The following is a 21,960-nucleotide window of genomic DNA, read 5'->3' as shown; positions in this document are numbered from 1 at the left end:
ATTTTTCAGATAGAGAAGATCTATATATTATAAGATGATGCAAAAGAATAAAAATAGAATACAGCTATGTGTTATATTTTAATGTCTTGATAATTCATATTCTGTTTATTTATAGAAAGCAGGTGAAAATACGGACATAATACTGCTGGGTAACAAGTGCGATAAGGAAGCAGAACGTGTAATTTCAAAAAACAGAGGCGAAAAGGTGGGTATGTATTAAAAGGGATTGCCATACTTTGGGTTATATTACAAAAATATAAACTGTAATATGATCATAAAGTGCAGTTGTTTACTACTGCAGAATAGCAGTGTGTTTCAATACTGAAGGGGAATATAGTAAAGTATTATTTCAAATATTGCTTCTGTACTTAATAAACTGCAAAAATAAACCAACAACAAAAACGCTTAGGCTTAGATTTAACTGAAACTTTTATTTTTCTTAATTACATCAGATTTTTAAAAATATTATAAAACTCTGCATTTAAAACATTATTCTGGATATAGGTGTAGAGTGGAATTCGAAGTTGTAATAGTGGGCTTCTACTCACATGATTATATTTTTTCTTCTTGTTGCTTCTACCTGTCCCTGATGTGGACTCAAAATTTGTTTCCGGGGTGTCTTCTAATTTTTCAGAGTAGATTTTTCAGGCTGTTCCTACTGACCTATAGCAGAAGCAGTGGGTTGGATTTCATTATAATTTTTAAAAATAATTTTTCTTAAAGAATTTTTAACAAGATAAAAACAATACAAATTTTAGAGAAGTAAGGAAAATAAAGAAAAATAGTGAATAGATAAGAAAGAAAATAAGAAAAAGAAAGAAGAGAAGAGAGAAGAGAAGAGAAGAGAAGAGAAGAGAAGAGAAGAGAAGAGAAGAGAAGAGAAGAGAAGAGAAGTTATAAAAAAGTGGCTTCCGGTCTTTTTAACGGTGATTATAAATGCATTTATATTTTGCCCTCTCTGTCTAAGATTACATTATGATTGGATTTCATCATAAAGTATGAGACAAGTCAATTCATTTAAAATTTGGGGGAGCTTTTGAAAAAAATGTGACTTACCTGCCAAGATTTGTTTTATGTCCCTCAATCTAACAAAGAAAATAGAGAAGGAGAACAGGACAGTGTCAGAAGCTATTTTATTTATGCCTTCTTCCATTCACTCTACATGTTTAACTTTCTTTACAATGTCTATCTTGAAAAATTCCCTTCAGTGCAAAAGGGAACCAACTTTATTTGTGGCTCCTAGAATTCCTTCCATCTCAGCTCTCAAAAATCTGTGTTCCTGCATTTTGTAACCCCTCAAATGAATATAAAAAGTGAAATAAACTGGCCCAAATAATCTTCCACCAGACATACCCAGAGAAAAAATACTTAATGGCTTAGATTGAATTTGGTACCATGACAGGTATTTCAAGTGGCATCTCAGGAAAAGACAGTAGTTCTCTTTTAAGAACTATTCATAACTGCGATACACAAAACAAGTGATTTTGACTAGATATGAAGGAAATATAAATCAATTTATATCCCTATATGGAAGATATAAAACAGGTGTATTTTCTTGAAAAGTAATTTCTGACCACACAACTAAAACTAAAATCATGATAAATAATCACAAGGTGGCAGTGTTGAGATATCTCATTGGCTCACTTTAAATGTTTCAGCTCATTTTCCAATTTTCTGTGACTACTCTGCAATTAAGTTAACTTACTAATGGAACAAAATCCATTGTATCCTTTCCTTGATCTGCCTCCTGCCTTGGTTTTCTTTCTGTTCTGAATTTACATTCCTTTGTCAGAACATGAAAGATTCTGGTTTACTTTATTAATGAAGCTTCCTAGGAAGCACTGGTTAAGATGTTGGACTGGGGGGTCCCAGGTTCAAGTCCACCCTTGGAAACTTACTGGGTGACTTTGGGTCAGTCACATTCTCTCAGCCCAACCTACCTCACAGGGTTGCTATTGCAATAAAATGAAAGGTGGTCCCCATGTTAGCTACCTTAAGACCTTGAAGGAAAAATTGGCTACAAATCTGAATGAATGAATGAATGAATGAATGAATGAATGAATGAATGAATGAATGAATGAATGTTGTATCTTGCAATGCTAATAAACCAATAAAATTGTATTAGTCATATTACATTAGTAAGTGCAGAAAACAGTGACTGAAAGCACTGTATCCTTAGAGGAGTCTGAAGAAAAAAAAACAGGCTTCCAAATAATTTTTGCTTTCTCACTTCACTGTCGTAAACACAGTTCATCGACTCCTTTCTGGACTAAGGTGGCCATTTTAAATCACTGCTGAGATCAGTTTTTAAACAATTAACTCAAACCAAATTTCCAGTACGGAAGTTCATATAAGGAAAAATACTTACCTCCTCCTCCACCACCATATCCAAATCCCTCATCCTTTTTTTTTTTGTCATTCTCCTAGAATTAACGTTCACATCACAATGTGCCTCTGTTGTTCAACTTCAGATTTATAACTTGAACATATAAACATGCAGTTTATTTTTGCAAATTATCATATAAGTACTTTGTTTTGTTTTTAACTATGTGATTGCATGATACATGCAATCATATACATATAGTTTTCGCACTAAACCAAAATTATCTGGATTCACACCATGCACTGAACCATAAACTAACCACATGGACTGGCTTCACATAACATACTAGGTTGAAACCTAGTTGCTAGTGTGCAAACCCCAAATAAGAGTCTTCTGTATTCTTTTAATTAAAAATATAAAATGTGTCAACATACAATGTTAGGTGACTAAAACAGAAGAGGAAGGCACCTTTTTTCCTCATCTGCACAACATTTTCTAAGATTTTTTTTAAATGCAATTATGCTTTCTAATTTTGTATTTGTGTAACAAATGAAATAATAAATTGGTAAACCGTGTTTTAGTTTACATTGTTGGGCAAACTGTGAGGTTTGTTAAGGTTCAATGTGCTGTGCAAATCCTCTCATTTTGCAGAGATTGTGTTCCTTTTTTATAAGGGGGGGAATCGATATGTTTTGCTGTGTAGGTTCCTATCCTCATGCATTGATGAAGAGGGTCAGGGACATTGCAGAATAGCTGTTTTTGAACCGTAACATTACTACAGCTGGTTCTGAAAGTAGGAATGGGTTTATTCTTTTTTTTCCCCCTACCGAGTGGAATGTCGGAAAGAAATGAAGGGGCTGTGGCTGTCAACAACAGATTGTCACAGGAACAAAAAGAAAGACTGAGATTGAAAATGGGTCAGATCCAGCCAGGAACTGTGGAGAAAACAAAAATCCCCTAATGCATTTCTATGGGAGAGGCAGATTGCTCGGGGGGGGGGGGCGCCAGAAAGACAGGGAAGGCAAAATTGTTTTAAAACATTTAAAACTTATGCCCCATGAGGTTGGACCTCACAGTATTGGCTTCCAAGAACTATTGAAACTGGAGTTGTTCCAGAATGCCTATGGCGATGGATGACTGTAGTTAGGATTTCATGATTATATAATTCTTTTTAAAAACTTTACCATGCATGTTTCATTTTTTTCTGTGCTTTTATTGCTGTAAGCTATCAAGTGTCTCACAATTGCAGCAGGTAGAAATGTAATTAATAAATAAATTTCTAGATTGTTCTTGCTTCCTCAGTCTGTCCCACTCCCCAAAAGCCATTTGAAGTTGTACCTACAGTTTCACAGCATGAAAAGGAAGTTCACAAAATGGAAGATACAATCCAGGCTTTCACTTGTGTGGGATTCTAGAAATCTTCTTGTTATCCATTAAAACATTTGCTTCCCTTAGGCTTGCCTTTGTTGGCATGAATGATTCAGTCTTTTTTATTATTATTATTCCAAGCAATCAATTATAAAAACTAGAGGAAGCCAGTAATTACAGGTGCTCAAAATAGCTATAAATTTTCTGCCTTTCCACCCATGTTAACTTGAAAGATCTTTGCCATGGAGCTATACTGAATTCAGGTGACACAATGACATTTGCTACTCAAAAAGGCAGTCAGGTCTTTTCCACCTCAAATTATTTGTCTTTTCTTTCCTATTTTTCCAAAGTCTCTCCTATAGAAGCTGCATGTGAAATGAGGTGGTTCCTGATCTTGGCCTGCAGAATATTAAACATCTGAAATCATGTTATTTAATTACTTCTGCAGACTCACTGAGGGCATCTGATTGGCTGGGGATTTTATGTGCACAGTGGCATCAACTGGGAGTGTGAGAACTATCCATAGGATTACTATAAACTAAAAACACACTTTTAAAGTTTTACATATGTTGTAAGGTAGTAAAATTTATCTTTTAAATATTTATTAAGTCCCTAATACACAGATAATAGATAATAACTAAACATTGGATAATGTTTAATAGATAAAAACATTAGTTTTAGATAAAAACTAAAACTCTTAACCTCAATTATAATTGCTTTGCATTTTTAATCCAAAAAGAGATATGGTATGCTTGGAGGAAGATATTACATTTTCTGAAAGTTATTGTAGATAATTTTAAAACATTTGTATTTTAAAATTGTGAATGATGTTTTAACAGAACTATTTCAGTATGGAATTGAGAATGAATATCAAGCCAAGTACAGTTTTCAATCTTTTTTTGAGGGAAGTGCAGAAGTGTGTCTGAGACTGAGTTCTTGCAAAACTTCCATTCTTTTCAACTGGGTTTGTGCAAAAGAATTTCAGAAAGTGTTCAGCAAAAGTCAGTTAAATGTATGGTTTAATCAAAGTATATTATAATGCCATTAGTAAGGTTGTAAGGGATAGGGTACTCATCGCTCTGGAACAATCATACCCGTTTTATCTTATTATGAGACATAAGGTCAGATTAAAATATTGGACAGGTACTTTTTTAGTTTGAAACTTGTTCAATCAAAGAATTTTTCAAATTGAGAGTACAGGTAGTCCTCGAGTTACGATCATTTGTTCAGCGACTGTTTGACGTTACAGTGGTGCTGAAAAAATGAACTTATGACTGGTCCCCGAAGTTATGGCAGTTGCAGCACCCCCGTAGTCATGTGATTGTGACCTGGGTGTTTGGTAACCCATTCGCACTTACGACCAGTTGCCAAGCATTCTATGATCGCCGTTTGCAAGCTTCCCTGCCGGCTTCCCACAAGCAAAGTCAATGGGGAAGCTGGCAGGGAAGGGTGTAAGTCACTCAGGTGAATCTCCCCCAACCACCCCGGCCTTTCTTCACTCACATGTACTGCACCCTATTTCCCCCCTTCACTTGCATGCACGCACTGGGCCCTCCTTCTCCCTTTGTTTGCTGGCATGCCTCCTTCCCTTGCTTGCATACACCGCGCCCCCTTCACTGCAGCTCTGGGGCTTTGCAGGAGGAAGGAGAAAGTCTCATGAATGGCCAGCAGCTTCCAATGTGAGCTGCAGAGCATGCACCGGAAACACCCCTAGAGAGTCCTTCAGTGCCCAGAAGGGCCCCTGGAGACCTCAAGAGAGGGAATGAGGGTGCAGTGTATGTGTGTGAGAGAGCAAAGGGGGAAGGAGGGTGTTGGTGCATGCGAGCAAGTGAAGGGGGAAGGAGGGTGCTGGTGTGTACGAGCAAGCAAAGGGGGAAGGAGGGCACTTGTCCATGCAAGTGAGTGAAGGAAGAGGGTGCGGTGCGTGTGAGTGAGTGAAGGGGGAAGGAATCCAAGAACCCTAACCCTAACCCAAGAAGCCCCTAAGCCACAGCATGGCAAGCAGCCCCACAAGACAGAGTGCAGGATGGCCAAAAGGGCAGAGATGGGGGAGAGACAAGTGGGTGGGGGGAGTTGGAGGCAGTCCCTTACCTTACAAAAGCTCAAGACTGGGAGGGATCAAGCCCAGAATGGCTAGGATTAGGGTGGGTAACGACTGATAGAATTTGCACAATGATGGCAATGGGGAATGCCAGGATTGCCATCGCTAAGTGATGCGGCCATGTGATGCCTCGCTTTATGACTGCATCACTTAGTGATGGAAATTCTGGTCCGAATTGTGGTTGTAAGACGAGGACTACCTGTATTGGTTTTATCTAATCAATCAATCCATCCATCCATCAATTTTTATTCAGTCATAGACCAGCAAATAAAACAAACAAATCACAATTAATTAGGATAAAAAAGAGAAGCACATAAAATTGGTTTTATCTAATAGAACAGCATCCCCTTCATGGATCACTGCCTTGTCGTGGCGAAGGGGCTTGCGTAACTCAGTGAAGCCATGAGCTATACCGTGCAGGGCCACCCAAGACGGACAGGTCATGACAGAGAGTTCTGACAAAACGTGGTCCACTGGAGAAGGAAATGGCAACCCACTCCAGTATCCTTGCCAAGAAAACCCCATGGACAATGTTAAAAGGCTAAAAGATATGACGCCGGAAGATGAGCCCCTCAGGTCGGAAGGTGTCCAATATGCTACTGGGGAAGAGCGGAGGGCAATTCCAAGTAGCTTCAGAAAGAGTGAAGCGGCTGGGCCAAAGCCGAAAGGACGTTCAGCTGTGGATGTATCTGGAAGCGAAAAGAAGGTCCGATGCTGTAAAGAACAATATTGTATAGGTACCTGGAATGTAAGATCTATGAACCAAGGCAAGCTGGATGTGGTCAAACATGAGATGACAAGACTGAACGTCGACATCTTGGGAATCAGCAAACTGAAATGGACGGGAATGGGTGAATTTAATTCGGGTGACCATTATATCTACTACTGTGGGCAAGAAACCCTTAGAAGAAATGGAGTTGCACTCATAGCCAATAAGAGAGTCAGAAAGGCAGTAATGGGGTACAACCTCAAAAACGACAGAATGATCTCAGTGCGTATCCAAGGCAAACCATTCAATATCACAGTCATCCAAGTCTATGCCCCAACCACTGATGCTGAAGAAGCTGACGTTGACCGCTTCTATGAAGACCTACAACACCTTCTAGAACTAGCACCAAAAAAAGATGTCCTTTTCATCATAGGGGATTGGAATGCTAAAGTAGGAAGTCAAGGAGTAATCGGAATAACAGGCAAATTTGGCCTTGGAGTACAAAATGAAGCAGGGCAAAGGCTAATAGAGTTCTGTCAAGAGAACAAGCTAGTCATAGCAAACACTCTTTTCCAACAACACAAGAGACGACTCTACACATGGACATCACCAGATGGTCAATACCGAAACCAGATTGATTATATACTTTGCAGCCAAAGATGGAGAAGCTCTATACAGACAGCAAAAACAAGACCAGGAGCTGACTGTGGCTCAGATCATGAGCTTCTTACTGCAAAATTTAGGCTTAAATTGAAGAATGTAGGGAAAACCACTAGACCACTCAGGTATGACTTAGATCATATTCCTTGTGAGTACACAGTGAAGGTGATGAATAGATTTAGAGGATTAGATTTGGTAGACAGAGTGCCTGAAGAACTATGGACGGAGGTCCGTAACATTGTACAGGAGGCAGCAACTAAAACCATCCCAAAGAAAAAGAAATGCAAGAAAGCAAAATGGCTGTCTGATGAGGCTTTACAAATAGCTGTGGAAAGAAGGAATGCGAAAAGCAAGGGTGAAAGGGAAAGATATAAGCAACTGAATGCAGATTTCCAGAGAATAGCCAGGAGAGATAAGAAGGCCTTCTTAAATGAACAATGCAAAGAAATTGAGGAAAACAATAGAATGGGGAAGACTAGAGATCTCTACAAGAAAATTGGAGATATGAAAGGAACCTTTAGTGCAAAGATGGGCATGATAAAGGACAAAAAGGCAGGGACCTAACAGAAGCAGAAGAGATTAAGAAGAGGTGGCAAGAATACACAGAAGAACTATACAAGAAAGATCTTAATGTCCCTGATGTCCACGCTGGTGTGATCACTGACCTTGAGCCAGACATCCTAGAGAGTGAAGTCAAGTGGGCCTTAGGAAGCATTGCTAACAACAAAGCTAGTGGAGATGACAGTATTCCAGCTGAGTTATTTAAAATACTAAAAGATGATGCTGTTAAAGTGCTGCACTCAATATGCCAGCAAGTTTGGAAAACGCAACAGTGGCCACGGGATTGGAAAAGGTCAGTTTACGTTCCAATTCCAAAGAAGGGCAACGCCAAAGAATGCTCAAACTATCGCACAATTGCACTCATTTCACATGCTAGCAAGGTTATGCTCAAAATCCTACAAGCTAGGCTTCAGCAATACATGAACCGAGAACTACCGGATGTACAAGCTGGGTTTCGAAGAGGCAGAGGAACTAGAGATCAAATCGCCAACATTCGCTGGATCATGGAGAAAGCACGAGAGTTCCAGAAAAATATCTACTTCTGCTTCATTGACTATGCAAAAGCCTTTGATTGTGTGGATCACAACAAACTGTGGCAAATTCTTAAAGAGATGGGAATACCAGACCACCTTACCTGTCTCCTGAGAAATCTGTATGCGGGCCAAGAAGCAACAGTTAGAACCGGTCATGGAACAACCGATTGGTTCAAAATAGGGAAAGGTGTACGACAAGGCTGTATACTGTCACCCTGCTTATTTAACCTATATGCAGAGTACATCATGAGAAATGCCAGGCTGGAAGAATCACAAGCCGGAATTAAGATTGCAGGGAGAATCATCAACAACCTCAGATATGCGGACGATACCACCCTAATGGCAGAAAGTGAAGAAGAACTAAAGAGCCTCTTGATGAGGGTGAAAGAGGAGAGTGCAAAAGCTGGCTTGAAACTCAACATTAAAAAAACTAAGATCATGGCATCTGGACCCATCAATTCCTGGCAAATAGAAGGGGTAGAAATGGAAGCAGTAACAGACTTCATTTATTTGGGCTCCAAGATCACCGCAGACGGAGACTGCAGCCATGAAATTAAAAGACGCTTGCTCCTTGGGAGGAAAGCTATGGCAAGCCTAGATAGCATTTTAAAAAGCAGAGACGTCACCTTGCCGACAAAGATCCGCATAGTCAAAGCTATGGTTTTTCCAGTAGTAATGTATGGCTGTGAGAGCTGGACCATAAAAAAGGCCGAGCGCCGAAGAATTGATGCCTTTGAACTGTGGTGCTGGAGAAGACTCTTGAGAGTCCCCTGGACTGCTAGGAGGTCAAACCAGTCAATCTTAAAGGAAATCAACCCTGATTGCTCATTGGAAGGATCGATAATGAAGCTCAAGCTCAGATATTTTGGTCACCTAATGCGAAGAGAGATCTCTTTGGAGAAGACCCTGATGCTGGGAAAGATTGAAGGCAAAAGGAGAAGAGGACGGCAGAGGATGAGATGGTTAGATAGCATCACTGAAGCAATGAGCATGAAACTGAGCAAACTCAGGGAGGCAGTGAAGGACAGGAAGGCCTGGCGCAATATGGTTCATGGGGTCACGAAGAGTCGGACACGACTTAATGACTAAACAACAACAACAATAGAACAGCATAGACTGTATGTCTGTCTAGCTCAGTTCAGTGTAATCCGTCTGGCAGATCCTTCACATTATTTACTATCTGATCCTTTTACTCGATATCTTAACAATTAAACAGGATTTTGCTTTCATACAAAACATATGCTCCACCACGGGATTATAGGCCCTCCAAATATATATTTTTGTTTACATCACTTTTAATGCAAAGTATCTGCTTGTTATAACCCATAAATGTACCATCTTTGAGAATATCAACCTTTGGGTAGTATAGATTTGAACCTAGTTAATAAAGGAAGTATCTGATATAGGTTCAAGAAAGCTAGATAAGCTGGAAGTGAAGAAGATCCTTTCAATCCTTACTTAAGTGTCCCATTATAAGTTTTAGTTAAAAGTGATTATTCAATAACTAGAGGAACAACTGTGTGTAGTCAGATTGTCCTTGATTTCACCATGGGAATTAGTTTATAATCACATTATTATTTTTATTATTATTCTTTATTTCTTGATGCTATGCACACACACGAGGGCTCTTTGCACCAAAGTCAAAATCCTTGTATGTCTAATCATACTTGGCCAATAAAGTCTTGTCTTGTCTTGTCTTGTCTTGTCTTGTCTTGTCTTGTCTTGTCTTGTCCTGTCCTCTCCTCTCCTCTCCTCTCCTCTCCTCTCCTCTCCTCTCCTCTCCTCTCCTCTCCTCTCCTCTCCTCTCCTCTTCTTCTCCCTTCCCTTCCCTTCCCTTCCCTTCCCTTCCCTTCCCTTCCCTTCCCTTCCCTTCCCTTCCCTTCCCTTCCCTTCCCTTCAATGCATGAGCCACCTTTTGAATTGATTTTGCTAAGAACTATATTTTAAACAAAAGTATTCCCTTATTTCCTTTTTTGCATTCCAGCTTGCCTGGGAATATGGAATACCTTTCTTTGAGACCAGTGCAAAGGACAATATAAATATTGAAAATGCATTTTCAGTTCTAGCCAAAGAAATATTGAACAAGGTAAGCTAATTGGAAGAAACTATTTTTTTCCTTAAACCAGTTCCTATGAATTAAGAGAGACAATCCAAAGTAAGATATCTGCTTGCTGCCTGTATATATTTCATTCTACATAATAATAACCAAAGAACTGAAGAAAGAGAATATGGACCAAAAAGGCCCTTATTCTCAAAACGTTTATGCTTATTGGCTGTATAACTCCACCCATCTACCAACTTGTAAGCAAAAGTGGGTACAATGCTGACCATGCTACTATCAATTATTATTATACTGAGGTATCTTCCAGTTCAGTAGACTGAACACTCAAGCTGTGAGATGTTAATATTTATCTATTTATTTACCCTATTTATATGTTCCAATCTGAGATTCTGGGTGACTCACAAATAATAAAAAGTTGTATTTCATAATGGCCATAAAAACAGTAATCATTAAAATAATAAACACATTAATTAAAATAGTAAAAAATTCCTATCAATTTCAAATCAAATAAAAATTAGCATTAACCCAATATCTATGTCCTATAAACTCAGGTAAAAGGGATAGTCTTAATCTCTTTCCTGAATTTCAATACAGGTAGTCCTCAGGTTATGACCACTCATTCAGTGACTGTTCAAAGTTATGATAGTACTGAATGAGGTCACATGATCGCGATTTCTGATGATCCCTGCCGGCTTCCCACAAGCTAAGTCAATGGGGAACTGGGCAGGAAGTCTGAAGTTGCTCCCGCTCCCACTCTTTCACCTGCCTATGCTCTGTAGCACCTGCCCAGGCAACCCCACACTCTGTAGTGCCTGCCCAGGCACCCTACCCCCCATAGCACCCCCCCCCCACAGCACCTATGCACTGCCAATGCTCCCTAGCACCTGCCCGCAGAACCCTGTCCCCCTGCAGCACTCACCCATGCTCCCTAGTGCCTGCCTCTGGCATCTTCCCATCCCACCACACATGCACCCACCCATGCTCTAGATTGCCTGCCTGCAACACCCCGCCTGCCCATAGCTCTCACCCTCAGCTCTCACATGCCAGCCTGCTTGCCTGGGACTCCCACCTCTTCCTGCTTAACCACCCATGTGGTCCTGGGGTTACAACTGCAAATGGGACTGCGGGATTATTATCACTAAGCGATGCAGTCATGTGATGTCACTTTACAACTGCATTGCTTAGCGATGGAAATTCTGTTCCCAATTCCCATCGTAACCTAGGTCTACCTGTAGAGAGAGGGCCATTCTAACTCTACAGGCAAGCTATTCCATAGGGGTGGGGCAGCCATTTAAAAGGCTTAATTTTGAATCCTTGACCTTCTCAGAAAGGAGGGAATGTATGGCATACCTTCTTAGAGCCTACCTACAGGACAGATAGACTCTACAAGGAGAGGACAGTCCCACAAATAACAAGGACCATTGAGGGTTTTATAGATGATTATTAGAACTTTGAATTGCTGATTATCAGTGCAGTGGCCACAATGTAGGTGTTACAGTGGTACCTCGGGATACGAACTTAATCCGTTCCGTGACTCTGGTTGCAACTTGAGTTGGTCTCAAGTCGAGGTAAAGTTTCCCATAGGGTTCAATGTAAATCTGGTTAATCCGTTCCGCCCTCCGAATTTGGTCGCAACCCGAGGCGAATTTCCCCATAGGGTTCAATGTAAATCCGGTTAATCCGTTCCACCCTCCGCCCGAATTTGGTCGCAACCCGAGGCAATTTCCTCTTCAGAGCCTGACTCCCGCCAAGCCTGCTCTGCATTTTCTTTGGAGCCATGCTAACACGCACACCAAAAACTTTCACAAAACACCGCAAAACACCACGAGCCTCACCGAACATCTCCTTGCTACCGCGAACTCGCCCACAGGAAGCCGCGACTGCGTGACAGTAGGGAAAATGGCCGCGGATCCGGTTCGTAAGTAGAGGCAAGTTCATAACCCGAGGTAAAATTTTCCTGCCGAAGCTGGTCGTAACCCGAAATGTTCGTTAGTAGAGGCGTTCGTATCCCGAGGTACCACTGTACTCTGCTGAATGATTCTCACCCACCAGCAGACAGATTAATATATTAACATTCTGATCCAGCTGAAATTTCCAATTAGTCTTCAAAGGCAACACCAAATAGACTATGTTACAATTCAAACATGAGGTGTTATGAGCATTAGTAATAATTGCCAGTATATCTTCCTCCCCCGCCAAAAAAGGTTATGACTGCTACACCAGCCAAAGCTGGGCAAAGAATCTCCTGGACATGGCATTTATCTGCTGCTCAAGCAGGAGTATTGAGTCTAGGAGAACTCCTGGATCATGAACCTGTTCCTTCAGGAGGAGTGGATTTCAACCAGAATTATTATATAAGCTAACATGGAGTAACTGTCTTGCTTGAGTCAACTTTGAGCCTGTTTTATCCCATCTAGTCTCTCACAGTCTCCACACACAGGGTAAGGAACTCCGTTGCATTTTTGCCTTGACCGTCAAGGAAATAAGCAGCTGGGTATTGTCTGCATATTGAAGATACTCACATCAAACTGATTTTTCCCAGTAGTTTCATATAGAAGCTAATAGAAGGACAGAAAGTCAGGTCTCCAGGCACACCACAAAGAAGTGGTCAGGCATCTGAACTCTCTTTCCCCATTACTACTGACTGGAACTGCCCACTCAGGAAGAAGCAAAATCACTGTAACACAGTGCCATCCATTCCAATCCTTGCAGCTGGTCTGGAAGGTATCCATGGTTGATGATATCAGACATTGTTGAGAGATTCTGCAGGACCCAGAGAATTCCACTGCTTTGGCCCTTCCACAAGAGGAACTAATGCACTTTTTGTCCTATGTCCAGAATCCTAACTTAAATGAGTCTGGATAATCTGCTTTATCCAGGATTCTGTACAGCTAATATCTTATCACTTTCTCCACAAACAGAAGGTTGGATACCAAGTGAAAGTTGGATCAAGGGTGGTCTCTTGTACTATTGCCTCCTTCAAGGCAGGAAGTACAACCACCTCCCTCAAAGTCCAATATCCTCTCCCTGGCTGTCTAAATGAGCCAAAGATTCAGTCTGCACATGGCTAAATTTATAATGCTGAGACCGCTGTCCACTTCTCTAGAGTCTACAACCTCAAAAGAGTCCCAGATAATTTTGCAAGACATTATCCAGTCATCTCATTGGATTCTGCCCATCTGGTATCTAACTGTGAATCAGTGTGGGCACTTTTGTCAGCTGCTTCACAAATGCATCACAGTAGCCTGATAGAAGACCTTCCCACACATAATTCCACAGCAGAGTGTGGGATACTCTAAACAGCATCACAATTATTGAATCCCTAGTAGAATTATTTATCAAGATTAAGTGACTATCCCTACACTGCTCTTTCTTCAAAATTCACGTGAGTGGCTCTAATGCTAACTCTAGATCTTTTTATTCATTGTCCACTATGATTCCAGGGTCTCTTTGATACTCCATTATTTAGGATATCCATCTGCTTTCTGATATTTGGCCCATCCTGCATGGTTCTTCCCATAGGATCTGTGCAAGATATTAATCCTAGGTAAAACTTACCTTTTTATAGAACTGGATTTTTTTTTTTAGTAGTTGTATCCTTTCTTGGGATGTAGGGGTGTTCATAGAGATTCTAAAGTATCATACTAACTTAACAAAGATCATGGATACTCTGGAGCAAACAGATACACTTACGAACTATTCATCTTAAGTCTGGGCAGGTATCACGAGAATAGCAAGATGCTTTTGAACCATCTTGATTGGATTAAAAGGCCTTTTTCTTTCTTCTTCCTATCCCATGTTGTTTAGCAACTAATGGAAAATGCTCTGCTTTGTTCAAGCATGTTGCTTCTCTTGTGTCATATCTTAATTTTTTCACCTAGCCCTAAATGATAATTCAGTAAATACCCTGTAGTTTTGATTATACTTAGTTATGATTAAATTCTTGTCCTCATAACCTAAGCATGGTGATGAAAACCACACAAAGATCCATATATTACTCTATACAGAAGGCATTTAATGCTACATGTACTACCAGTATGTAGTTACACTTCCTAGACACTACATACCGTATTTTTCCGACAATAAGACGCCCCCATGTACAAGACGACCCCCACTTTTCCAGCCCAAAATTAAAAAATCAATATTTTAAAGATAGTGCAGAACACATTTTTATTTAGTAATTAGTTAACATTTACCTGATACACTTGGTGGGAGGAGGTCCAAACCGCCTCTCTGCAGCTCTATTTCCAGGCTCTTTTGCATAACTGATTACATTCAAGCACGAGTGAAACTGCCCATACTTTGTCTCTGCAAACAGCCTTCCTCTAACTGGTTTGTTCAGCATCAGCTGACGTCAGTTACATCAGGCTCGTGATCGGAGGAAGTCTGTTTGGGAGACAAGCTATTTCACTTGTGATTGGAGGCTAGCAATAGAAGGAAGCCTCTCTGCAGAAACAAAGTATGGGCAGTTTTGCAACCGCGCGATTCTCGGCTGACTTCCTTGAATAAGACGCCCTTCAGTTTTTAGGGTAAGGATTTTAGAAAAAAGTATCGTCTTATAGTCGGAAAAATACGGTAACTGTTGCTTTCAGTGAAAAAGACAGTTTGCTTAAAACAAAGTGAGTTAACTTAATTTGGACTGGAACAGGAATATTAAAGACAGTATTATAAATTGTAATGGAATGCTTCCATGAGTGATACCAACTATATTTGACCATTTATGCCTCAGTTACAACATATCAGTAATCCAGTGTGCTTGCAATTCATGTACCAATTTAGTTTTGGAGGCAATATTAAACTGGTTTTACAGTTAAAATAAAATAAATAGTAATATGTAAGGGTTCAGGTGGGAAACAGTGGTTCTTAGGCCAGAGAGGGTAGTTATATATACATACAATAATTGTTTGGCTTCAGGGCCACCAACCATCACACCAACTATTAATATGTGGGAAAGGCAGGTGGAAGAAACAGTGAATTTAAATGACCAAGGTTATATTGCACATCCTCACTAGCAGTGGGCAATAAACTATTCTGTATACAGTAGTTTAAACACCTTTAACTTCACCCACAAATAGCTTTTATTCTGGAGACAATTATTGTAAGAAACATATAATTACACATATATGGATATGATACATCGAGACTCTAGAAATAGAATAAAGTCACAACAAAAGTTATTTGGTGAAAGCTGAAATTTATCTTGGCTGATGTATTTACAGATTACTGGAAGAATTAAAAAAGAAAGAAGGAAGGTTTTGAAGACAAATTTTGAAACACTTAAACAGAACCAAGACCAACTATTAGGATGTATATATAAACTGCTACTAAAATATAAATTATTTAAAATATAAATATAAAATACATAAATTGTTATTAAAATATGAAAATGGACACAGAAAAGACTATAGAGTACATGCAAAAATTTAAAGAAACAATTACATTACAACAATGGAAGGACTTATGGAAAAATTCAATAAAATTTACTCCAAGCTGTAATTTAAGAGAAAATTGGTACAAAATGTTTTACAGTTGGCATATGACTTCATCCATAATTGTAATATAATAATAAATGTTGGAAATATTATGACACACAAGGAACATTTTGTCATATGTGGTGGTCATGTAAAAAAATTCAGAAGTACTGGAAAGAAATACCCAGCATTATTCAAAAACAAAGCTTGAACTGAAAGCTCAGGTTTTTTTTGTTTTTTTAAACTAGGAATATTTCCAGAACTAATTAAAAAAAATAGCACAATCTATTAAGATATATGCTGAGGCCAAGAGTACAAATTTGGCTCAACATTAGAAAAGAGATACTTTCTGACAGTATCAGATTGGGAAACCCAACTTGGGGAACACACAGCAATGGCAAAATTAACAGTATAAATCCAAAATAGACATGTGACTAAATTTAAGCAAGAATGGCTTCCATGTATATTACATCTCACACAACAAGGCAAACTCAGATATTCAGAGTAAGGTTTTTAAGGGGGCAATATTTGATGTAAAAATAGTAACCAGAAGCAATCTTAAGGTTTATAAATAATTTGACGTAATCACCGATCGGGTATAATGGGAGGTGATTTAGAACTTAATATTGGTTTTTACTGCTTTAGTATTTATTTTCTTTTTTTATAAGATCATGTGCATTTATTTCAGACAATGACAAATAGTGGTGATATCAGTATAAATATTAACATTTAGAGTTATGCAATTGTTTTTCAAGATAATATGAGTTTCGTTTTATATTTTCAATTAATTATTTAATCATTGATATAATGAAAAAATAATTTTAAATGTTATAACAATTGTAAATTGTGCTTATTTACTGATATTTTATTTTCTACTATGTCTTTTCTCATTTGCTTTTACTTTTGTGTAGTCATTTATTTTATTCTTTAAGCGTTTTAAAATAAAATTATTTTTAAAAACCCTATTCTGTATAATTTCATTTCAAGAGCCTTCTGAGGTTATCTGAATATGCCTCTGAGTGCAGAATCCACCAGCACAGGCAATGAAATGAAGCAATAGCTGCTTCCCTGGCAACTCCAGCAAGTGTCCCCTGTGCCTGCACATGCCTCAGAAGGCCCTTCAAGCACATCCTGAGCTTTCAGGAAGACTTGACTGAAAAATAATGCCTTCTTCCATTCCTTTGCATCCCCAAGCTGTTACTACAACGGAATGCTACTAGGAATTTCTTTTCTCCACTAACAATAATTTTATTTTGAACGACTTTATTTCAAGTACTGAACAGAATAGGCAAAGCATTTCTTTATTATTATTGGTTTGTTCACTGTACATAATTCTATGGTTTTCTTCCCCATCAGAATTCCTGTGCACTACTCGACTTAGACGTGGTGGATCTAAATGAAAAACCACGAACAAGATCTTGCTGCAAATTGTGACTGTCACAAGAAAGAGAAAGCTACTAGTATTGGTGACTTGGTATATGCCAAAGCCTTGAATTCCTTAATATATAAATTGTTCAGTTTAAGTACTGATATTAACAAATGAACATGTTCTTTATTCATTGGCCTTTTATTTAATTGCTGTTATAAACCAAACATTAGATTTACATTATAGGTCATGATTGTAAGTTATTCAAAATGGAAGAGTAAAAACAAAAACAATAACAAAAAACCCAAAACAAACTATCTTTGCAAGTTGGCCAACATAGCTTGCGTATACAGTAAACCTAAAAGGTAAACATGACATCTTTCTGAAGATTTGAATTCATACTTACTATTTATGTACAGTTGTTTACAGATTCAAAGTAAGAAATCCATGAATATGACAGGTGCAAAAGCTTGAATATCCTTTCAGTCAGTATTTTGTAGTACACCCTTTGGTAGAAATAGCTTTCAAACATTTCCTGTAGCTGACAAAGAGTTTGGTTTTTTTCTCTACTTTTCCTTGCAGAATTCTTGTAACTTGGAAATACTTAGGTCTGCTTGCACACACTGCACATTTGAGATCTCCCCATAGATTTTCAATAATATTCTAGTCTGGGGAGTCTCAAATCCATTCCAAAACCTTTACCTTTCTTTCTTGTAATACTTTATGGCTGATTTGAAGGTATGTTTTGAATCTGTCTTGCTGAAATATCCAACTTTTTTTCAGCTTCTTCACTAACTATAGGACATTAAAATGTTTGCTAGAACTATCCAAAACTGGTTAGATATGTTGAAAATGTTAGCTAACAATGGAGTAGTTGCCCACAATACAGTAGCAATAAGAATCTATATAAGAAAGTTGCCAGAAGGAATTTTTTTTCTGGTGTCGTCATCTAAAGCTTGCATATGAAAACTTTGATTAAGCCTGACATGTTTTAGAACAAGGTGCTTTGGACTGATGACACAGTAATCAGTCCAAGTCACATTTAGAGAAAATGGGTAAAACTTTGGAAGAAAAGAACACCATGCCAATGTATTATAATTCGTAGACACAGGAGATATTTTTCAGGTAGAAAGAAGAATTAATGCAACTAAATATCAACATATCCTAGAAGTTCGCTTTCTTGGCAACAATATAGAATTGTTTTGCCATTGCTTTTTAAAACAAAAACAAAACAAACCTTCCCAGTCTACCCTACAACTCTGAAATTCCCTGGAAACTTCACATCCAAGTACTAACCAGGGCCATCCCTTCTGCACTTCAAAGTCCAATAAAAGTCAGACACGTGCTATCACCTGGTGAGATAATGGCATTCAATTTTTGGTTTCTTTTGTCATGAGTGATCTGACTATTTAATATATGTGCTCCTTATAATTTAAGTATAGTAATTGCTGGGCAAATGAAAAGCCTACTGTCTTTGATAGATAACATCTCAGAAGCTAAGGTCTAATTTTGGATTTTATTTCATCATATTTCCTTTCTTACAGTTTTCACTCTAGATTCTACCCCTTCCCCTGTTACACAAGTTTTCACTTACAAAGCCCAATAAAGAAAGCCATTCAAAATGTGATTTTGAACATATCTATTCAGAAATAAATGTATTAGGGCTGAACTGAAATTACATGCAGATATGTGTGCCTAGGATTGCACTATATTAGTGCAAGTGATAAATTTAACTTTCATATTAAGTAATCAGTGACATTTATAGAATTAATGTATACATGTAACTCAGACCTGATGTCTAATTGGTGCTACAATTATATACTTTGGAATTTCCATGCATTTGTCATAATTGCTGCTTCATTTGCAGAAACTAGAGTTGAGTGAATCTAGGGTGAAACTATACTGCATCAGACCATAGCATTCTGTACCTAGATATTTTGGAGGACTTATTAACATGCATGAACTGGTCTGTCAGCCCATCAAGATAGGCCAGGTCAAGAAACAAGCACGGCAGGGATTCCAGGAATGCTCTTTATTGTAGAAAGGTGGAGTAACAGAAACTTGACAGTATGTCCTCTCTGCTCCAAGTTCCTCTCTGCTCCATCTTATACTAAACAAAATCAGGGGAGGGTTATTTTGAGTTTCTTTCTTACACTTTCTCAAGACTGTGTACTCTTTTCTGCAAGTCCTCCACTTAATGCCTCGTTCATTCCTTTCCTATGCCCAAGGTCAACTCTACATTCCTCTACATGGCCCAAAGAAAGTACTGTGTTCAAACTTTAATTTTAGCTACATATATAAATCATCTCTCATGTCTTGTGAATTAAATCAGCATGGTTCACCTTAGCAGGAAATGAATATACTTAAGCATGCTATATTGGCAAAATTTAGCAAAAGAAAACTCTATGTATAAATTTAATCTCGCATTGTTAAACAGAATTTGAAGAGGCATGTATTGTTCACCCTTAAATTAAGGTCTTCAAGAATATAGTATTCTATAATCTTATAGTAATATTTCAGATTATAAGTTTATGGTCAAAATAAAGTATGAAATTCTAATTTGGAGGAGTCAAGATGGCAAAGAATGCACACATGTTGCCTAAGTGCTCCTAATTTTTTTTAAAAGATTTATGCTACTTTATCTTGCTTTTATTCTTCTAGTTTCTAATTCCTTTTGATTAAAGACAGTAGGACAGGCTGCACAAGTTGATTTTTAGTAGTGAACACTTTTAAATACTTTAGAAGCGAGTAAGAGAATAGGAAAAGAAAGACACGGCCTAGAATAAACTCTGGAAGGGTGGTCACTTCAAAGCCTCCAAAGCAACCCAAAATCTCAGACTATCTAGCACCCAAGAATGACCTACCAGTAAGTAAATCTAATAATAATAATAAAAGAAATTTGACTTGCATGAGTAAATTGGAATGGGATCTGCAAACAGAGATTGAGCAACAACTGATCTCTCTTCCTCTCTCCAAAAAGATTGGCAAAATGCTTTTGCAACACACTCCTCTCCTGAGGCTGCTACCAGCCCACCAGTACCTCAAGCTTCCATAGGGAGGGACAGGTCAAAAATCTCACAAACGAGAGTGCCTTGGACTTTATATCTAGGCAATGCCTTTTAACAGTGGGGACAGTAATTTCTATTTTTGACTACTTAACAATGAGCAACAACTTGGGTTCTTTAAAAAAGCCTTTTACCCAGAACCAACTAGACAAACTAACTGCACTTATGGAAGCACAAACTAACATTAAGAGAGAGAAGCGTGCACTCAGCAGCAAGAGACATTTAAACTGTAATAGCAGAGGGACTCCCTACTACTGTGTGATGAAAAGAGGAAGAGGGGAATTAAGAATAATAGGATCCTTCAGAATAACCAGGTTGTATATTTATGTATATTTACCTTAACAGGACTTACAAGAGTTGTTGGGACACCAAAAGGGCTATCCTTTTATATTTAAGCAAATTTCTCCAATGTTAACTTCATCTGATAGGCTTTACAAGCAGCCAAATAGCTACCCAGTGAAATAGGATGTAAAAGAGTTTTGTTGCATTCAAATGCCATACAATCCCTGGTATGCTGCTCAAAATGTAACCTTTTCTGGATATGTTTCAAATATTCCAATTACGTCTATTTTGGGATTATAAAACATGCTCACTTTTTCACTCACCTATGCAGGTTGAAAATCTCTCACCAGGCACTAGGGGTAAAAAGGTGTCCACTGCAAATAGCCTTGAGAATTTAGCCTTGAGAAACTCAGATAAGTACCTAGAGACAACTAGTGACAGAAAGATTACAGATGAAGCTCTAGAAGTACAGCTGATTCATTCATTTGGAGCACTGCCAAATAGTGTGCAAGATGAAATATTAAGAAAATTAACAAATTTACAACAAACACTGTTAACATGTCTAGTAGTGGAACTTCTGGTTGACTTAGTGGCAATATCTCCTAAAAGGGGTTGCATCAACAATAACAACCAACAAATGTCTCTGATACATTTTGACCTAACTGCTGATTCTCAGCAGAAAAGTAACCAGAAGGAAGACAGTCTATCAACTTATTAGATAAAGAGGGGTTGAATATAACCACTAATCTGCAGCACCCATTTAGTGACTCCATCTCCCCTGCTGTGGGTTCTGGTCCATGGTGTTCTAATGCCTTGCTACAGTTGGACCAAATGGACTACAGGATATAGGGACCCCACATGAATGAATGAACGAACCAACCACTGGGAACATGTCAGCAACATCTTTGTCTTGGCAAACTCAACCAAATAATGGGGGTGTCTAGATCCCCAGGAACATAGAGTCCAAGATGGATGACCCAAGCATCAGTGCATTGAAATATCAGATGAAGATTCACATGGACACTAGAAAAAATATAACCACAAAAGACTGAGAAAAAGGGCCTTCTCAGTGATGGCTCCCTCCCTATGGATCATCATACCTCTGGAGATAAGACTGGCCCCCATCTTGATACTCTTCCGAAGGGCCCTGAAGACATGGTTTTGCCAGCAGGCCTGGGGATCCCAGGTTGATATGGAGCCCATTGAATGGCTAGTGTAAATGTGTTGTGGTCACTGGGGGGTAGGGGATATAGTGGGTTTTGTATTTGGGGTTTGATTTTTGTTGGCCACCTGAAGTTGGGCAGCTATATAAATTTGTTTAATAAATAAATAAATAAATAAATAAATAAAAATAAACAAAAGACAGTCAACTTGGTGATGAGTCTTATGGTCCTGGCAAGCTGTCTCACCCTGTAGCGACATCAAGAAAAATTCAAACCACTAATCCAGTGTGTATATC

At 38.6% G+C, this 21,960-nt stretch overlaps 1 protein-coding gene across 1 annotated transcript in view; it reads left to right on the top strand.

The window, feature by feature from the left end:
* LOC112542586 (ras-related protein Rab-10-like) overlaps positions 1 to 21,756 on the top strand; it is a 53,370-nt gene extending 31,614 nt beyond the window's left edge. The window contains exons 4-6 of the mRNA XM_088130810.1: positions 116 to 205; positions 10,240 to 10,341; positions 17,145 to 21,756. Of these exons, the coding sequence (XP_087986936.1) occupies positions 116 to 205; positions 10,240 to 10,341; positions 17,145 to 17,222 (270 nt within the window). The 3' untranslated portion in view covers positions 17,223 to 21,756. The remainder of the gene's footprint in view (positions 1 to 115; positions 206 to 10,239; positions 10,342 to 17,144) is intronic.
* Positions 21,757 to 21,960: the final 204 nt, after the last annotated feature.

This window comes from Python bivittatus, unplaced genomic scaffold (genome assembly GCF_059951505.1).
Source record: "Python bivittatus isolate LINGU-HERP-01145 unplaced genomic scaffold, Pbiv_v1 ctg000840_np1212, whole genome shotgun sequence".
NCBI classification, from domain to species: Eukaryota; Metazoa; Chordata; class Lepidosauria; order Squamata; family Pythonidae; genus Python; species Python bivittatus.
Note: the sequence above shows the minus strand (reverse complement) of the source record. Positions and strands in the feature narration are given on the sequence as shown.